Here is an 18,751-nt window from a genome sequence, read left to right on the forward strand (position 1 = left end):
GTGGAGGTGAGGGTCGCCTGGAAAGCACTGAGGAAAGCCCCCCTCCCCCCGCCAACTCCAAACCCAGCCTTAGTTGGGATGGGAGCTGAATCCAAAGGGTTTCTGGCCCCCCCCCAGAGAGTGGGACAACTCCATCCCATGCAGTCACATCTCTGCAGGAGAGAGGGGGATGCTGCCGCTCCAGCGCTGTGACTTTGGGGACCCAGTGACTGAGGGCATTTATTTATTTAAACACAAACGCTTTGGAGTCTGGCCCTTCCCGCTCCCACAGAGGATTTGCTCCTCCGGGATGCCAGCACACAGCCAGCAAGAGGGTGCAAACGCTGGTTTTCTTCCAAAGGACAACTGGAAAACAGGGTCTGTGCACGTCACTGTGCGTTCACTTTTTAACAAACAGTATTTAATGCTTTGAGTCCCTCTAATCTTTTGAGATACCTTTCTGATTTATATTTCTTAATAACTCCCAGTGCAGGTGTTCATTTCTGTCTATTATTATTATTATTATTTGCAAATAAAAAACAAATTGGTGAAATTGTGTGTTTTCGCTCTCTCACCATTCCTCAACTTTAGCATTTTGACTTTTCCCATCCATAATTTACATCTGAGCATGAAAACCTGATCCAAAGAAGAAAAAAAATAAAACAAAAAAAACCCCACACCACCAGAATAAACCCAAACCAAAATAAACCACCACCACCAAAACCAAAATCAAACTTAATATTAATAAACCCAGAAAGATAATCATCTTGTGGTCCAGGCTTGGGGAGCTCCCAAGGTTTAACTCCCTCCCTAAGTCTTGGTGAGTGTTTTCAGCTCCCTGCTTCTATTCCCTTACTGGTAAAATGGGTTTGCAGGTACATGGTGGGGCAGCTCGCAGGATCTCAGTGGGCTGGTGCCATCTGAGTTATTCCAGCACCACTGGTGCTGGACCAAGAGGTGCAAGATCCCCAAATCAGGATCCAGTAGCATCATGTGCCTTGTGGGATCAGAGGACTTGTATGTTTATACATGCATCTCTGTATATATATTTAAGAAATGCAGGAGAGTCGGATGTCATTGCAGTGTCCCAGTGCAGATCAAAGGGGAGCACAGCCACATCCCACATCCACACCCTCGCACTTCCAGAATAAACCCAGTGAGAGTTTGTTAGACCAGCACAACCGTCAGGCCGCCCGTGGCCAACCAGTGCAGGCTTTACTTGCATCGGGGAGAGGAGAAAAAACACCCAAAGGTCAACGCCTGATGCAAAATATTGGTTTCACAGAGATGTCTCCACTCCAGGGCCAAGATATTCCCGGGACAGAGCCAGGCAGCAACCTGCACACAACTCCCACTGCATGGGACAGGCGAAACCCCCCCGTCCCCGCTCCTTTCCCAACAGCTTCTTATCCTCCCAGCGTTCGGCAAAAACAGGCTTGCAGGAGGCAAGTCAGCTTTTATCTCTAATCCTACTCAGCCCCATCACTCCAACGCTCACTCACTTCCCAAACGGGACATCTCTGCCATCCAAATCAAACCAGAAAAACCCTCTCGGCAAGATAGCCTGCCCGCCATCCCACCGCGCCGAGACCCTGGAAAAGGCTGGGTGAGGCGACAGCCGCGCTGGGCACTGCCCCTTCTCCTCCCCTTCATCCATCCACACTCACTGGGGGCTATCTCCCTACATCAGCTGGGGCTCAGGTCTCTATCCCAGTTTTGGGGCAGCCAGGGGATTCAACAGGGTCCTGGCACTGGGGAAAGCCCCGGCAGACCGCAGCATCCCACGTGCATGGGCTCTCCTGCAAGTCTTCACACCACAGAGTTTTTTCTTTTGAGGTTCAGCAGTCAAAGGAGGCAAATCACACAAAACTCCCCCCACATAAACACAGAAATCGAAGAAGGTAACTGCTACCCTCCCCAGCTCAAAAAAAAAGCCTGAAAATGGGAATCATGGATGCTGAAGGCATCATCTATGCCCCTCCAAAACATACAGAAAGCCCGGTCCCTGTAGGGTCAGGGTATCCCTAAATCCTTGGTGTTTGCCAGATCCCCTCTGTCACCTGCCTCTCCGCAGTACATGTCAGAGATTTTGCTTTAAACTTCCCGTTTCCAGCCCAAATCAGAAATTCCACGCTGCAAGAACCAGCTTTTCCAAGCACCCAGACACACAAACCAGCCCACAAAACCTTCCCCTGCACCAAAACTCCTGTCCTGGGCCAAATTATTCCCCGCTCATCAGTACAAGTTATTTTGGCTGAACGAGCCAGGGATGCTGGCACTGGCAACCAAGGACCAAGAGATTTGGCCACAAAAAAACCCAGCCATGTGACGAGGCCACCCATAACCAACCGACGGACGGAGGGGTCGAACAGACGGATGGCACCAGGGGATGTCACTAGCCACTGCGGTAAAGCTGTGGCTGCAAAGCAGAGGTGTAACAACCTGGCTCTTTTTGCAGGAAAATATTTTATTGAAGTTAAATGATCCCCCTGGAAGGAAGGGAGCTGCCCAGCTTCTGGGAAAAGAAGTCCCTCTGCTGGGTCTTGCCTTGATGTCTTTGTGCTAGAGCCCGGAATAGCGAAGGATGCACAATGGGCTGCATCCCTGGGTGTGGGGGCACCGACAGCAGCAAGGGCAGCCTAAAATCAGCAGGGGGAGGGTCTCTGCAGCGGGAAAATTGGCCCCCAACCCCAGCACAGAGGGAGCAGCATCACTTCCCGACCCCAGCGAGCATCCCCGTATGGCACAGCACCCACCCACACGGCGGTGTACCCTCAGGCCGGCCCAGGAGACCCACGGGTGCCCCTGGGGGGTCCCCTCCATCCCCAGCACCCTCGAGCAGCATGGTGGGATCTGGTTTAAGCGCTGGAGCGGGTGGGCAGGGAGCAGTGGGCAGCCCACCCACCCACCGTGGCCACCTCCCAGCTCCTAATTTGCTCTCCAGAAGGCAGGCCGGGGGGTTAGAGGGCCAGCGGCGGGGGCACGGCTGCAATAATACTACTCTTGGGCTCCAGCTGCTTCATAAATCTTTTCCCAATTCCCTTTCTCGGGCTATAGGAGGATAATGAGGCTGAATTATGGAAGCTACTGCCGTTTTCCAAGCATACAGCGAATATAGGGGGGCATTTTCCAAGGCAGGAGCATCAGCAGGTTAAAGAATGAGACAAAGGGGCAGGTTAAAAGCAGGTTTGGGGCACATCAACCACCCTCCTAGAAAAATCAACAAAGTCCTCAGGGGATTTCAATTAAATGTTTCTCTTTTAAAGGTTAAAAACAATTTTGGCTGAAGAAGAGGGGCTGGATTTGGGTGAAGGCTTTAGGAATAGAAGGGGGGATCTGGGCTACGTTATTCCAACAGCAAAAGAAGTTTGCAGGCAACAGGGCTACAGGGGGTCATTGTGTATATATATTTTTATATATGTGTGTATATACACACTCATCACTCGGAGGGTGCCTGCAGTTCCCAGGGATGCTGCCTGCCCGAGGAGCCAAATCCTGCTCCCACAGGGGCTTCCCCACCAGATTGCTTCGCCTTACGATGGGGCAAGGTGATTTTTTAATCACATGCTGCCCACATCTGGGGGGAGGGGGGTCACAGCTGTTTGTGTGGCGAGCAGGGAGTTGTTTTTCAAACAGAAACTCGAGAAGAACAGCTACAAATAAAGTAGATGCCCCAGAAAAAAAATAATCTGTCGTAACAGAGAGCTCGACTTGTGGTTTTTCCTGGAATGGGGGAGGTTTTGCTCTTTGGGGTGTTTTTGAAAGTAGGATTTTGCAGGATGGTGTATAAAGGTACTAAGGCTTCTTAAATAAATGCTGTCCCATTCCACAGCTGGGCAAGGAATTGGTCTGAGGTTTAGGCTTAAGTTTTCATGTGAACCCTCTGCCCTTTTCTGTGCAAGCATTTGCCCCTGGAGCCGCTCTCCCTGCCTGTTGTATCTTAACTGATTTTAAAGCCCTTGCTACAGCAGCTTTGCAAAGCTGATGAAAATGTCTTTGACCATTTCCCCCCTGTTTTTCAACAAACTGAAAGTGCATCAGTGTGGAAGGGTTTTGAAGAAAACCCTCAAAGTAAAAATAAAAAACAACCACCAACCAACACCCTTCTATTTTCTTCACTTTTTTTTTTTTTTTTTTCTCCCTGAAAACCACATTTTTCCCAAAAAGCTGTAGGGATTACCCTGGGACATAAATCATTTCTATAATTAGGAGCAAGCAGAGCACCGGCTGCTGGGGCTGGGTGGCAGAATCCGTCCTGCTGGATGCAGAAGATGTCCCCTTGCAGAGCATCCTCCAAGGTGGCGATGCTGGTCCCCCCTCCTCTCGCCAAACCCCCCATCCTGGAAGTATTTTGATCGCTAAAAGGGTGAACTCACTTAGGCATCCTCCTCTTCATCATAAAAGCTTGGGGGTGATTTGCCAGCAAGGGAGCAACAGCGGGGGCAGTGGAGGAGGCTGGGTTTGGCTGTGACCCCATGGATCCGTGGGGAAGGATGTCCTGAGCAAGAGGGAGAAGCAAACAGCCAGAAAACCCGCTCGGGAGCCAAGACACAACCGAAGGGCGTAGACTCCTGCCAGGGATCTCCAATCAGGCCTGGGAGGCTTGGCTGCCTGCCGCATAAATGCGGAGCGGGGAGGGTGGGAAGCCAGTGTGCGTCTGGGCAGGGAGAGGAGGAGGAGGATGAGTGCTGGGGTGCTCCCTGCAAGGAGGCAGAGAGCACCCAGCAGCACCCCAGCAGGGATGAACCTGACCCCCACAGCAGCCCAGCAGCCCATGGCCATCTCCTCCAGGCGCCGTCCATCCTTCCTCATCCAAGACATCCTCTGGGATGGGGCAGAGCGGGGAGCGTGGCCGGAGCGAGGCAAGAGCAGAGGGTTTGGCAGCCCGGAGGACGGGGAGCCGGGGGCAGCCACGGCAGAGGGGAGAGAGGCCGGTTCAGCCCTGGGGGCTGCCCCAGGGAGCCCTCGTTCCCCAGCAGCACCCCAAGCCCGAGGGACACCCCACGAGCCGGACGCAGGTAAGGGGGTGGAAGCCCCGGGCTGAGCCTTCTGGCCAGGCAATGGATCAGCCGTGTCTACGCTTGGGGCAGCCAAGGGGCAGGATCCAGCCCCAGCTGCTGCAAGCATTTAAACACGGGGGGTAGCCGCTCTAGTAGTGGGAGAGTAAGAGCAATAGTAACTACCTGCAAACCCTTGGCCAGGTGCTTCAGATAACTCAAAAGATTGAATCTGCCTAAAAATGCTGCTTTAAAAAAGTCCCCAGTAGATGCATTTCTGTGATATCTTGGGAAATAAAGTTCCCTTTTCATGCAGAAGGTCCACAGCAAAGGCACCCTGGGGTACTGGCTGCCAGCTCAGAGGGGCAGCCCATGCCCATCCTTCCCACAGCCATCAGAGCGGCGATGCCACCGAGCTCCTCGGTGCCTCCGGTCCAGGGATATTTTGAAAGCCCTCGTGTTGAATTTGTGCCGTTTGCAGCAGGGCTCAGTTTTCCCGCATACCCAGCCCCGATTCGAGGATGCGCTCCTGCCTGTACCACTGCACATCGTGGGGTTTATGGATAACGATCCCACGCCTCTTGCTGCCTTTCTAGCACGCAATTGCAAAATTCATTGTGGGCGGTCACGTCGCGCTGCAGAAGCCACACACCGAAAATCACGCTCAGAAGCAAATTTTGGTGACCGGTGTCTCTTGTGTTGTAGCATCACGAGCATGGCCAGGGCTGTGGGAGGGAGCTTGGCCCTTCCTTGCCCCAGCAGCCCTGGGCTGAGCTGCAACAGCCAAAAAAGCAATTTCAAATCCTCTAGCGACTGAGCCTTGCTAGCTAAGGCAGCCCTTGCCAGGGGAATTTTGGCTTTACATTTCAAGTCTATTAAAAGAAGTTTCTACATAAAAGCAAGTTCAGAAACAGCCACCAGGCTGATTATTACAAAAAAAAAAAAAAAAAAAATCATTAAAAGCTGTAGCAAATCTCCCAGAAAGCGGCAGCATACATCAGCACAGCTCCAGGGATTTCAGTGGGACAACCATGATTTACACAAGCTGGGAATTAAGCCGGTTGTTTCTATCTTGAGCATTATGTTTACATGTTAAGAAAATATACTAAGAAATTACTAAAGCGGGAAAGGGGTTGGGGGGGGGGGGGGAACGACGACGACACCAAACCAACAGCTTATTTCCATCCCAGGCTGGGCAATACACAAAAAAGAACTAACCGCATAAATAAATGGACTCAAAAAGTTGTAACAGCTCTAGGGGACACGTCCCAGGGAGCCCAGCACCCTTCTGGGTCGCGGCTCAGGTGACCCATCGGTGCCACAAGAAATAAGTTGGAGGCAAACACCACGGAGCTGTGATCCAAGGCCAGCTCTGCAGTTATATATGTCAAGCCAGGCCTGAAGGTTTAAAAATCTGCCCCAAAATTTCTTGGCATTGCCAAGAGAAAAGGGAGGGATTTATTTTCAGCGCTTTCTAACTGCAGGCTGCTTTAAGCCGCGCTGATCTCCTGTCTCAGAGCTACCCTCTGTAGCTTGAGGACAGCAACTTGTTTTGTTTGGGGATCAGGATTTTCCCATAGGCACAAGAAGTGCCTAATAGCATGAATCCTGCAATAAAAAAAAAAAATCTCCAGAGCTGTTGATGCCACGCTGTACACAACAACAGCCCCTTGGGGTTTTAGGCAGACCTCCACCAGCATTGCAAAATATCCCTTTCTATATTATTTATTTTATTTCCTAGTCTTATTTTAGTTCCTTAAGAGTACATTTGTACTGAACGCATGCCTATAGAGTTAAGAAAGTGTGATTAGGAAGAAAAAACTCCCTTATATGACTTTAAGAGAGTGTTCACACCAATAATTGAAAATATTTCCAAGATAATACGAGTATCTTGCTCTCTGGAAGGGAAAAAGCAAAAAATTCGGGCAATTTCCAAGTGGGTAATTCTCAGCTCTTTCCTCCTGCAGATGCCACGTACCTGTCAGACTGTGCCCCCCCGCTGCAGCCCCTGCCCATCGCCCCGTGCCCCCCCCGGCAGCCCAGGCGCTCACGGGCAGCGTTCTCCCACACCCAAGTCATCGAACTGGAGCGCAAATTCAGCCACCAAAAATACCTGTCGGCCCCCGAGCGAGCCCACCTGGCCAAAAACCTGCAGCTCACCGAGACCCAGGTGAAAATCTGGTTCCAGAACAGGAGGTATAAAACCAAAAGGAAACAAATCGGCTCGGAAAGCAGCAAACTGGACACGCGGCTGGTGGGGCAGAAAGCGGCCGCGCTGCCCGGAGCATCCCTGCTCGCGCTGCAGGGTGGCTGGCAGTACCTGCCTTGCCTCTACTACGTGAACGGCTGGAGTCCCTCCTGGTGGTAACCGCTTTTTTTTTTTAGGTAGAAAACATCCTTTTCTCTTCATTTTTTTTTTTAAATACTCCATCACTCTTTCTAGCACTAATTCTAGGAGAGGGAGACCCCATGCACAGGAACGATCAGCATCGCAAGCCTCTCTTGCTGCTAACAATTAAAAAAAAAAGCCAAAAAAAAAGACCCCCAAAAGCCCAAGATTTTAAAAGTATATAATTCAGCATGCCTGACAACACCACTCAGGGTTCAATGTGCAGCTGTAAAATATTACAGGTTCTTGGAGGGGCAGAAAGGGATGGTCCAGCCCTGGAGACAGCGATCACCCCTCTTTGCCCCTCCTAAATCTCCTGCACCCCCCAAAGCCTTTGCCCCTTGCTGCGATCAAGTGGGCAGAAAGCAAAGCACCGATCCTGGGCTGGTGCTGATACAGCCCCAGCTCAGCTATCTGGACCACCAGCTGTTCTATGATCTAAAACCCAGGGTTAACAAAGAAAAAAATACCAAAAAAAATTTTTTAAAAGTGCATTTCTGCCATTGCTACCATAGTTGCTAGTGGTCCCGGAGGGAACTTAGAGCCCCCCCAAGATTTCTGCCTGCTGTCAGGCAGCACCGCAGCCTCCACCCAGGGCAATGCACGTGTTTTGGGGGGAGAATTAATCCTTTTTCTGACAAACCTTTTTGATAACCCGAAGTGCCAGCTAGCCACAGAGCTGCAGCCGGGGACCGGGCTTGCCGGGACAGAGCCGTGCCAGTTACCCCCACCCAAACCCGTCCCTCTGCCTTCGCAGCCCAGATGCCAACCGCCGCTGCCAGCGCCTCGCCAGCCCCGAGAAGCCAAACCAGAAAACCTCGGGAACACGGACAATAGCGCAATGACAGATGAGTTTTGCATATCCGGGTGTAGACGCTGTTTGAACATTCCCATATAAGCTCTTTTCAACAGCAACAGCTCCAAGAGTTCAGCGCTCCCGGCAGCTCCCGAAGCACCAAACTCGCTGGTTTTAGGTGAAATCAGCCCAATTCCCAGCCCCGAGGCATCAAGAGGATGGTGTCTTTATAAGTGATTTTTTAGTGAGACGGCTATTTGCACTAGCAGAGTAGCAATGATTATTTTTCTTTTAACTAATCGTACTTAAAACTTTAGATGCCACTCAGTCCATGGGAGAAAAATCTAGAAATAAATGAGATTTCCAAGAGAGGAAACACATTAACTGCTTTTTTTCAGCTAGCATAGCTCTGCTGGAACAAACTGAATCTTCTGAAACAAAAATACAGGGAGGTTTCTTCCCTGTGAACCTCAAGAAACATTCCCATGGTGCCTGCTTTTTCCGAAAAAGAATTAAAAATCACAGTGGTCCAACTCCCGCCCTGCAGCAGGGAAATACAGACAATTAAATAACGTATAGAAACTGCTTAAATCTGTCCTTCTTGACAAGATTATTTGGAAACTGATCTTTTTGCCTGGTAGATCCAGGTCTTGCAAGCTCCCAGAGGAGAAGAGAGAAGTTGCTGGGGGTCCGCAGGGGGGGTGTTACAATGTTGGGGAAGGGAGGATGGGGAGAGAAGGTGCAGGCTGAAGCCCTTTGCAGTAGATACTCATTTGCTCTTGCTATCAAAGCTGGGAGGATGACCAGTTGCTTTCCGATTGTCTGAAAGTAACCCCTAATATCTTGAGATAACATTTTTCTTCCAGCTCCTGCTCCCAGATGCTGTGTATCCCCCGGCCCATTCCCTCGCGGCGGTGCTCAGCCGAGGCCATCCCCCCTCTCTGTTGCAATGTGTTGCAAACTCACTCCCGCTCCTTATCCGCTGCACGCTTTGCTTATCCGCTGCTTGGAACAACTGAAAAAAACCCAAAAAACCAGCAACAAAAAAAGCCCTTATGGCCTCAAAGCCAAGCCCCGCCAGGCACACATCCCTCCCCATTGCATCTGCAGGGGGAGGAGGTCCAGCTGCAATCCCGTGGGCTCACCCACACCCGGACCCTCGGGATGCTCCTCAAATCAATGCAGAGATGCTGAATCAGCACTAAACTCACCGAATTAGCAGCTCTGACCATCCTGGAGCTGCCCCTCAGCAGGGATCACAGCGCATCCTTTGCACAGGCAGTGGAAGAGCGGCAGGGATGGGCGTGTGGGTGGGGAAAATTAGATATGAGCTGAACTTCTTGGACGTTTCTTTGGGAAAATGTTCATGTCATAGCTACTGATTTTCTTCCCTGCTAATGGTTTACAACCAGTAAAATATCCTTCTTGTTGCTTCAACACCCAACTGCTTATACTTAACTTTGCTGGTATAAAGCAAGTTCAGTGCAAATAGTTGTTATTTTTGTACATTTTTTTATATATATATACTATTTTACCTGATGTGCATTGGCCTTTGGAATAAAGAGTGCAGAGTCTTTATTAAAAACAAGCTGCCTCTGTGGGTTTTTTGCCCTGGGTTTGGATTTTCTTTTAATCCCTGTTCCTGCCACGAAATGACCGGGGCTGTGCCACCAGCACCAGCTGCTCACACCACCAGCACCTGCAGAAGCTGCACTCAAGCGAGGTTTTGTGCAATGAGCTGCCACGAGCCCTAGCTCACACCGTTTGGCAGGTGGTAAATCATCACCCATCGCGATTTCTAGGTGCTCAGCACCAAATGCCGCTCCATCACCCATCCAGCCAGGCACAGAGTACGACTGAGTAACCTCTAATCCCACTGACTGTCCCAAGAGCATGAAACAGGTGACTATTTCCCAAAAGTAAGAGCTTATATAGTGAAACACTTTATCACCCCCAAATTTCCCGTAATCCCCTGATTTAAGCGCCATCCCAGTGGCCTCCAGAGTTTTGCACCACAAGCACAGCTTTTATGTCTGCCCCTGCAGACGGTCCTGCAACGACACCAGCGCGATCAGGAGCAGCGTGGGGCTCCGTAGGGCCGTAGGAAGGAGGATTCATCCCAGTGTGAATGTTTCTCCCTTGTACAGAGGTGGAGAGGGACTGACCTTGGGTCCCAGCCTGCCCGTGCACACACTCCCTCCCCTCTGCTGTTGGCAGCGGCAGCTTTTCCCAAACAGAAAGCGGGCGGCAATAGCTGCCATCACTCCCAGCTTCGGTTTGTATTCTAGATGCTTTAAAAAAGAAACAACAACAAACCAAAAAAAAAAAAAAAAAAAAAAAAAAAAACAAAGCAGGCATCACGATGGCAAAATGAGATCTCAGGGGAGCTCCTATTGCCTCAGGAGGCTGGTGCTGGATCCTCAGCAGCTAAATCCTCAGGCAGCCGCGGCTTTCCAGGCTCTGCTGCCTTCACCCAGCGGCGTGGTGGAAGGGAACAACAGCTCCCGTCCGTGGGTGACCGTTCATCACGAGCAGTGACAAGCAGCAGTCCCTGCAGCCAGGGCTGGAAATCACATCTCCTCCCCCTGCACTCATCCTGCCAGCAGCCTGGTCCTGCTCCCAGCTTCTGCCTTGGTCCTAACCCAGAGCACAAAGCTGTCGCTCGCCAAAGTTTGCAGTGACATGGGCACAGCGCAGCTTTTTTGCAGCGGGGGCACCTGTCAAAGCAAGTTCTGGTCTGACCCCAGTGCTGGCTGGAGGCAGGGATGCAGGCAGGGATGCAGGCAGCATCTCCAGCCCCTTCCCAACCTCTGCTGCGGAGAAACATCTTGGCTGACTCACCCCAGCCCTCCTTCTCCTCCTTCCCAACCCTTTTCTCTGCAACCCCCAAGTAGTTTCTTTATGGTCGGAAGATAGACTTCCAGTGGGGTTTTCCTTTTTTTTTTTTTATTTCCCCAAACACAAAGAACGAGGACAAATAAAAGGGCTGTACCATTTGGATAACCAAATCATCCAAGAGTGTTAAAGCATTAATCACAACAAGGGAAACGACACGGCAGGCTTTCCCAGTGATAAATACCCCTTTGATTAATACAGGGGGAAAAAAAAAAAAAAAAAAACATCACCCTAACTATGGAAAGTGGAGTTTTAATCAGCCTTAATGAAGCAGAACTCCTGTTTGTACGCAACTAGAAACAGAAAGCATCATTTAATGTCTGTCAATTAGTGTCACGCTCTGCCGCTAACATATCCATCAAGATTAAACAGTGTCTAATGCTGACATAACATTTACACTTGTTTGTGCCAAATCATTTATTTAAAGCTAGAGAATAAAAAAGAAAAAAAAAGAAAAAAGAAAAAAGAAAAAAGGCTGCCTTTGGATAATGTGACTGTTGACTAACATTTGCATGCAATAAACCACATACTTGGCAAGGACTGGCAGGACTGGAGCCAAGAAAAATCTTCAACTTGACCTACACAACATTTGCAAACCAGAGCAGTGGGAACAAGCTCACTACAAGAAACTAAATAGGGGATAGAAAGATGCGAGGATGCCCAAAGTGCCAAGCTGCCTCAGACCAGTGTTCCCCGAGTTTCGGTACCAGTTTTGGAACCAGTTATTACAAAGGTGCTTTGGAGTGAGGCACAGAAACTTTTCAGCAAAGAGCACTAGGATGCGCAGCTGCTTCCCAAGGAGAGAGGCAAGCTAAGCCATAAAGCAGAGGGATTTAGAGCTCTTAAAACCCTTGAGGATTTTCAATATTTATTATTCTTGTTGTGGATGCTCTTGTCATCCATAAAAATACTTCATCTCTCTGTAATCCAGCTAGAGCCCCTGCGGCAAGGCCATCACAAGGCAGGGAGTCCCACAGCCCATTTCGAGGTGCTGGACCCAAAACGGAGGAAGACCTGGTGCTTTCTCCAGCCTTGAGCATCCCGGCAGCAGCAACGCCAGAGCAGGATCAGGGAAGCACAAGAGAAGCTGAGTGGTGCAATCATCAAGGCAGGTCTTCACCGTGATGGAGAGCCAACAGAGAAGGAAAAGGAAAGGGGGGGGGAGAGAAAAAAAAAAAGAAAAAAAAAAAAAGTACTTTGGAGATGTGGCAAAACGCAGCTTTGCAGATTGGCGTTCCCATGGGAAACTCCTTTGCTGCCTCTCACAAAAATCCGAGGTGCATTCCTCCTCTTTCTTCTGTTATGGTCTGGGCACCATTTATTAAGAACAGCCAAAGGCAGAGAGAAATCCACAACGAATAGCCCTGGAAGTGCTTCCAAAGCCGTCTGCCCGCGGAAATTTATGGCAGCCCGCTTACAGAAGGGAAAGTCAAGAGATAAGACAAGTATTTTTACAGGAAAAGGAGCTCGGCGCGAAGCATGCTTGGGTGGATTTTGTGCTGAAACGCTCCTGTCTTGGAAGACAAAAGGAAACGGGCAAAGAAAAAGGCTTTTGGAGTCGGGTATGGGGTGTCTGAGCAGACGCACTCGGGGTTGTTGCTTATCCCCCAGCCCCAAAGAGGAAAGGGGGGGGGGGGGTAAGAGGGGCACCACACGTGTCACCTGTGACACAGCCTTGCCATGGACCCCCCGGGGATGGGGGAGGGGGGGGAAATCACAGCAGGGAGCTGCAGCATCTGGGCTCAGGGGAGACGCCTGGCCCTCTGCTCTGAGAGCTGGCAGGGAGAGCAAGGACATAAGGGAGGCTCCCACCGTAGCATGACATTCCCACTGGATAGTGCCGGAGCTGGGGGAGGGGATCTCCGCAGAGTCAGTGGGGGAGGATGCTCACAGCACTGTAGCCGTTTGTTTTGCCCAATTGCGTTTGCACTTCAGGCTTTTTCCAGCACGAGGGTTTGGGTTTGCAAGAGATATCAGCCCTGCATGGTCTCCCCAGCTCTTCTTCCCATCCAGATCCTTCTGTGGCAACCGGATTTCCAGAAAAGCAAGTTTCTTGCAGGCTGGAGGTGGCATAACCTTGGAGCAAGGCCAGTGTCCCCTCGGCCCTGCACATCCCCATCGAGCCCTGGCTGCCCAGCCCGAGACATTCCCAGCTTTTGAGACCGAGTTTCCAGCATCGTTTGATTTTACATCCTCAGTGGCTGTTTGCACCACCTGAGCCTGGCGAGGCTGGACCGGGGCTCGCAGCAGTGACAGCGCAGAGGAGAAAGGGACCCCATCCCCAAGAGTTACCGGGAAGGGATAAAAGCCGGGATATCAGCTCTTTGGCAAAGCCTCCCGTGGTATTTTTCCACCGGCTGGTGAATTTCCCAGCCCAGGCAGCACAACGGGGTCCCGCTCGTGCTGGAAAGCCGAGGGATTATTAGCACAAGTCTCTCTGCAAACAGAGCTTGGGTGGGGGCACCCAGGGCTCCTCGCCGCTCCCCTGAGAATCCGCGGCTGAGTTCACTGGGAAAACGCACTGGCCGAGCTCTAACGAAGCAATTATTCATTTGGAGCCACTTTCTCATGGGGGCTGGCAGCACCCGGGCTTCTCGGGTGGAGATTTGCAAGATTTACACAGGACGGAGTAACACCCAGAGTAACTTCCTCCGCAGAAGGATGGCTAAATGCTTTGCAAACATCATCCCAACGGCTGCGCTGCTCGGCCGGGGCGAAGCTCCCTCCCCGGCACGGGGCTGTCAAAGGACTGAGCAGCCCAGGGGTTGCAGCAAATACCAGATGTTCCCCTCAAACACATCCAGATGTTCCCCCCGCCCCCCAGCTGGGTCTGAATGAAGTAGAGCGTGGGCTCCCTTTATACTAGCTAGATAATATTAATCCTTTTTCTAGACTCCGAGCTCTGCGCCGGCCGGGAATCCTGCCAGTGTCTATGGGATGTGTTTGCTGCTAGGTATAGTCACGTATGAGGCAGGGTGATGCAGATTGCTCAGCTCCCAGGCAAGCTGCCGTGATGAAAGAGTTTTCCCCAAATACCACTGGTTTAGTCTGGATATCCATGTTGCTCCCCAGCAAGTAGCTACCTGCATCAGCTCTTCCCCCTGGAACTGTACTTCTCCATGGCAGGTTTTATCCATCAGCCCTTTAAAATGAGAGGGAACGGAGATAACCTGCGAGTTGGCACCAATCCTGCACTGCTCCTGCAGCAGCTCCCCAGGAAGCCCCAAGCTTCCATATAAAACCGCCGGGGGGGCTCAGTTCCCTGCTCCCCAGAAATGTGATGTGTTTGATGATGTGAGCATGAAGAGGTGCCGAATCCAGAAGGATTTCCCACCTCCGATCAGGAGCCAGCCCCCCAGCCTCGAGGAGACGGTGATGGTCGCCACTAAAGCCAGCAGCAAAACTTCCCAGACCCAGCACTGCACCCCAAAGCCACAGCCTTGTCCATGGCAGCATGGAAACATTGGGATTTTTCCACGCTGATAGGAAAGTGGAGAATTTTAGGGCAAAAATCCAGAAGCCACTCCTGGGGAGCTTTGCTAGAGCCGACTCAACAGGAGGCAGCCCCATGCCTGGGCACCAGGCAGCAAGCCAAGCACCAGGGCAGCATCTAACCCAGGGTCTGGAGCTCACAGGCTTCAGAAGAGGGGCCAAGGGACTGATTTTATTTGTGGCACCAAGACCTACTCCATTCTCACCCAGATTTTTGCAGCCACCAAGAGAGAAGGGCACCCTTTGCTCTCCGCACCTTTCCCCCAGGTCCCCCCATTCCCAGCCCCAGCAACCTCAGGGGGTTATTTAGCAAATGACCAATATTTCACCCCTCCCTGCCAGGCAGCTTTTTTCTACGTGTCAGTGGCACATCAAACCCTCCTCATCCTCTGTTTGCACTGGTGAGAGGAGGAATTACTGCAATATTTATCTACCACTCTCTTTCACCAGGAGACCGCTCATCTCCTTCGCAAAGCAGCCCTGGAGGCACCGATCACCGCACGCTTCTCATCCCGCTTGCTAAAAACATCGTAAGGGACAGAGCTTTAAAGCAAATAAAATAATAGAAAATTTTAAATGAAGGTGATAAATGTACTTGGAGGGTTCAACCCATCAGTGGTTGCGCCTGAGCTGTGCTGGCTGTTGCAGACGTGCATCTCGGAGCAGTTTTTGGAAGGTCTTGTTTCCTCCGGGCAATAACAAGCAGGCTTTGCTGTGCAAATGATAGCAGGTGGAAAAAGAAAACCAGGGGAAAGCCTGGTTTCCTTCCTCCTCCTCCTCCTCCTCCCCCCAAAACTGCTTCTATCAGTGCCTCTGTGCTGGCAGCAAAGCAGGCGGGAAGCGAAGGTGAGGATGCTGCGCTGGGATAAATACTGCATAGTGGGGGTAGGGACCAGCTTCGACCCAAAAGCAAAAGGCTCATGACCCAAAACTGGCAATATTTGGGGCTGGAATTACGTTCCCCTCCTCCCCAGCCACCCGCAACCAGGGCTTGGCCCCGCTGCAATGCTCCATGACAGATTTACACCTGCAGAGCCCGGCGGAAAACACTTGCCTGTTCTACAAACGGAACCCTTGTCTTTTAAAAGGAATTAAATCTTGTGGATAAATACAAGTGGTTTTATTCTCTTTGTGGACAATTGTGGCAGAATAAGATAGCAGGTTAAGGTGTGGCCGGAAAACCTTTCACTCCATGGGCTGCATCTTGTCACCCAAGGTAAACACGCAGCTTAATGAAATTTCAAGAGGGAAAAAGTGAGATATTTGTCTTTATGTTCATTACCCTTTAAAGCAGAAACAATATTTGAAGAGAAACAAAAATAATGATCATACGCGGTGAACAAATACAGCCTAGATCCTGGATTAATCAAATGACTTAAAAGTCCAAATGCCGGAGCTTTGGTGGCACAGGGGGGAGCACCCGGTCCCACGGGACCCTTGCACCCACCGCTGTCCCCAACTTCTCTGCCAGAAGGTCCCCCTGGATGGCATCCCCAGACACGGTCCTGGGGACGTGGCCATCGCCATCCACGTGTCCCAGGGAGCATTTGTCCCCTGACATCCCGCCGTACTCACGACTGATGCTCAGGGTGCACCTCCCACCCTCCAGCAAAGCCCTGGTTGCTGTTTCTCCTTTCACCCCCACAAGCTCTGAGATATTACAGTTTACTATTTAATTTTTTTCTGCTCATCCTGCTTACTGACAGACCCCTAGGAAAAACACCAACTGGGAAATTTCTAAACAATGGACCATACGGTAGCAGGGAATTTATTCGTTGGTCCCAACCCAAGACCTCCATATAGGTGCTGAGCACAGCAAAGCAACCACCCACCACTCTATAGATTTTCACTGCAGGAAGTCCTGCAAGTTTAAGGAGTTGCTACGGTCTACCAGATAAAGAAGACGCATTAAAAAATACCCTCAAAAGATATTTACACAATAATCTGTACTGGTTCCAAAGAAGCCATTAGTGTCAATTAGAAAATCAGATGCGTTCCCAGGGCAAAATGCCACCCAGCCCAGAGGGAGACGGGCACATTGGTGTCACGGCTCTTGGCAAGTGCCACATGCCCATGGGTGACACCTCCAGTGGCTCATTCCTCCTCCATCCTGAAAGTTTGGAGGTGACCCAGGAGCCAGGGTGATGCCCTTGGCCTTTGCTTGCTCCGCTCTCGGTACCCACGTGCCCCTCGGATGTGTCCCATCCTGATCGGCTCAAAACTTCTCCATTTCCACTGAACGGCCATCAACAAGCCAGGCAGATGCCAGAGGTTTAAAGCAGAAAGGAGGGAAAAGAGATAACCCTCGACATGATGTTTTGCAGACGTCCTTCAGCCTTGCTGGTAATCTCAGCCAGCCGCTCCATCCAGGGAAAAATCATCCCCTTCTCCCGACCGCAGCTTTTTTCTCCTGGGAAAACCAGGGCTCAGCCCGGGTGCTCCCCACTCTGCAGCCACCCCGCGCTTTCCCAACATACAATATCTCCGTGTTTCCCTCCATAACCAGCCACATCTTCTATCTGGTTATGGCACCAGTAGGACACAGCACAAAATAAGCCTTTAATGGAGTCAGACAACTTTTAGCAAACTAAAACCAAAGAAAACATAAGAAAAGTTTCAATTACTCACCGGGTAAGGGGAGGGGGAGCAGCCTGAATTCCTCGGGGATGCTGGGGCCAAAGAGCTGCAGTGGGCAGGCGAGGAAAGCTTCTCCCAGGGCATCTTGCGAGGGCGCAGAGCCTCTTTTTGTAGGTTTTTCATTTTCCTGGGTGTTTTTCCCTTTATTTCAGTAGACTTTAATTCAGAGCCTTGAGTAATTCAGGTGTAAAAATCCCTTACTGCCCCTGAGCCTAATGAGGAAGACACAGATGGACAGGAGCTGGCATCGCCAGCCATTTAGCTACAAGTTTAATTGCGTAATTCATGTCCCTTGTGATGACACATCAGCCGAGCACAGGAATTTCCCCCTGTGCAGGCACAAATCAGGGGCGTTTCTCACTTCTTGGGGAATTACTGGGAATAAGATGCAGCTGAAGGGTGACCCCGATAAAGAGAGCTGTAGGGGTCCTCACCAGCCTTCGTACAAAACCAGTATTTAGTATTTAAGAGGCAAGCATGAAGCCTGCCAACACGCCTCACCTTCCAGGACAATACACAAGTTTACTACAGAGGGGGAAGGGGGGGGTGGGTGGGGTGTAAATATTTACTCTGCAGTGCAAACAGAGATAGAAAGCTGTCAAAAGCAGCTTGCTGAGCATAAATAGCATGTTATCGCTCGATCTTGTCTGTTAAGCTCATCAACCGGGCGAGGCAGCCTGCTTTCCAGCCCATCGTTGCACCTTCTTGATTTTTCACTGATAGTAAAAATAAAGCAAGGAAAAGAGAAAGGACAGAAGAGGCAAAGAGGCAAGAAAAGGAAAGTCCTTATTTACCTTTAGGATGGACCAAGGAGAGCAGCATCTTGTTGCTGCTTCCCTTTGCAGCCAGCCCTGACTCCCCAGATGTTTGCTGCTAAACCCTATTATCTATAAATAATAATTATTCTCATTATTCCCAGCTGAGCTGCCCTTTGCCAGCCCAGGAAGGGCTGGGGTAGAACTGCTGGCTGGCTGCATCCCAACAGAAGCTCATCTTTAGGATTTTAGGTGCATCCCTTAACTGCTGCACCCTGAAATCAACGCCTCCTGTATCACTGGAAAGCGCGCGCCCTTGGGATCAGCATCTATTCTGAACAAAACTGATGGGAAGCAAGTTACACTTCACCCCCTTGTTAAAACTACACAAGGCTGCTCCCAAAATAATCCTCCAGCCCCAGTGCCAGATTTTTAAGGCTGGAGATTTACTCCAAGGAGTTGCAGGCTCTTCTTTTAAAATCAGAGATGCACAGCGCTTGGTAAGCTGAAATGTGATTTTAAGACAACCTGGTTTTCATGCTGGATTTGGGACAAGGACCACGGGGTTCTGCCAGGTTTATTAGAGGTGAAAAGGAGGAAAAGGGCCTGCAAGAACTCCAGATCCTCATGACAATGTTGGAAAGAGTCAAAGGAGGTGATGCTCCCCCTCTACCCTGCCCTGGTGGGGCCGCGTCTGGAGTGCTGTGTCCAGTGCTGGGCTCCCCAGTTCAAGACAAGGAGCTACTGGGGAGGGTCTGGCAGAGGCTACAAAGATGATGAGGGGCTGGAGCACCTCCCTGATGAGGAAAGG

At 50.8% G+C, this 18,751-nt stretch overlaps 1 protein-coding gene across 1 annotated transcript; it reads left to right on the plus strand.

Annotated features, from left to right (window-relative positions):
* The first annotated feature begins 4,660 nt into the window (after positions 1-4,660).
* NKX3-1 (NK3 homeobox 1) lies at positions 4,661-7,542 on the plus strand. Its single transcript, XM_037371703.1, has 2 exons — positions 4,661-4,997; positions 6,944-7,542. Exons 1-2 carry the CDS (start codon positions 4,661-4,663, stop codon positions 7,342-7,344), a joined length of 738 nt encoding a protein of 245 aa, XP_037227600.1. The 3' UTR covers positions 7,345-7,542.
* Positions 7,543-18,751: the final 11,209 nt, after the last annotated feature.

This window comes from Falco rusticolus, chromosome 20, assembly GCF_015220075.1.
Source record: "Falco rusticolus isolate bFalRus1 chromosome 20, bFalRus1.pri, whole genome shotgun sequence".
NCBI lineage: Eukaryota > Metazoa > Chordata > Aves > Falconiformes > Falconidae > Falco > Falco rusticolus.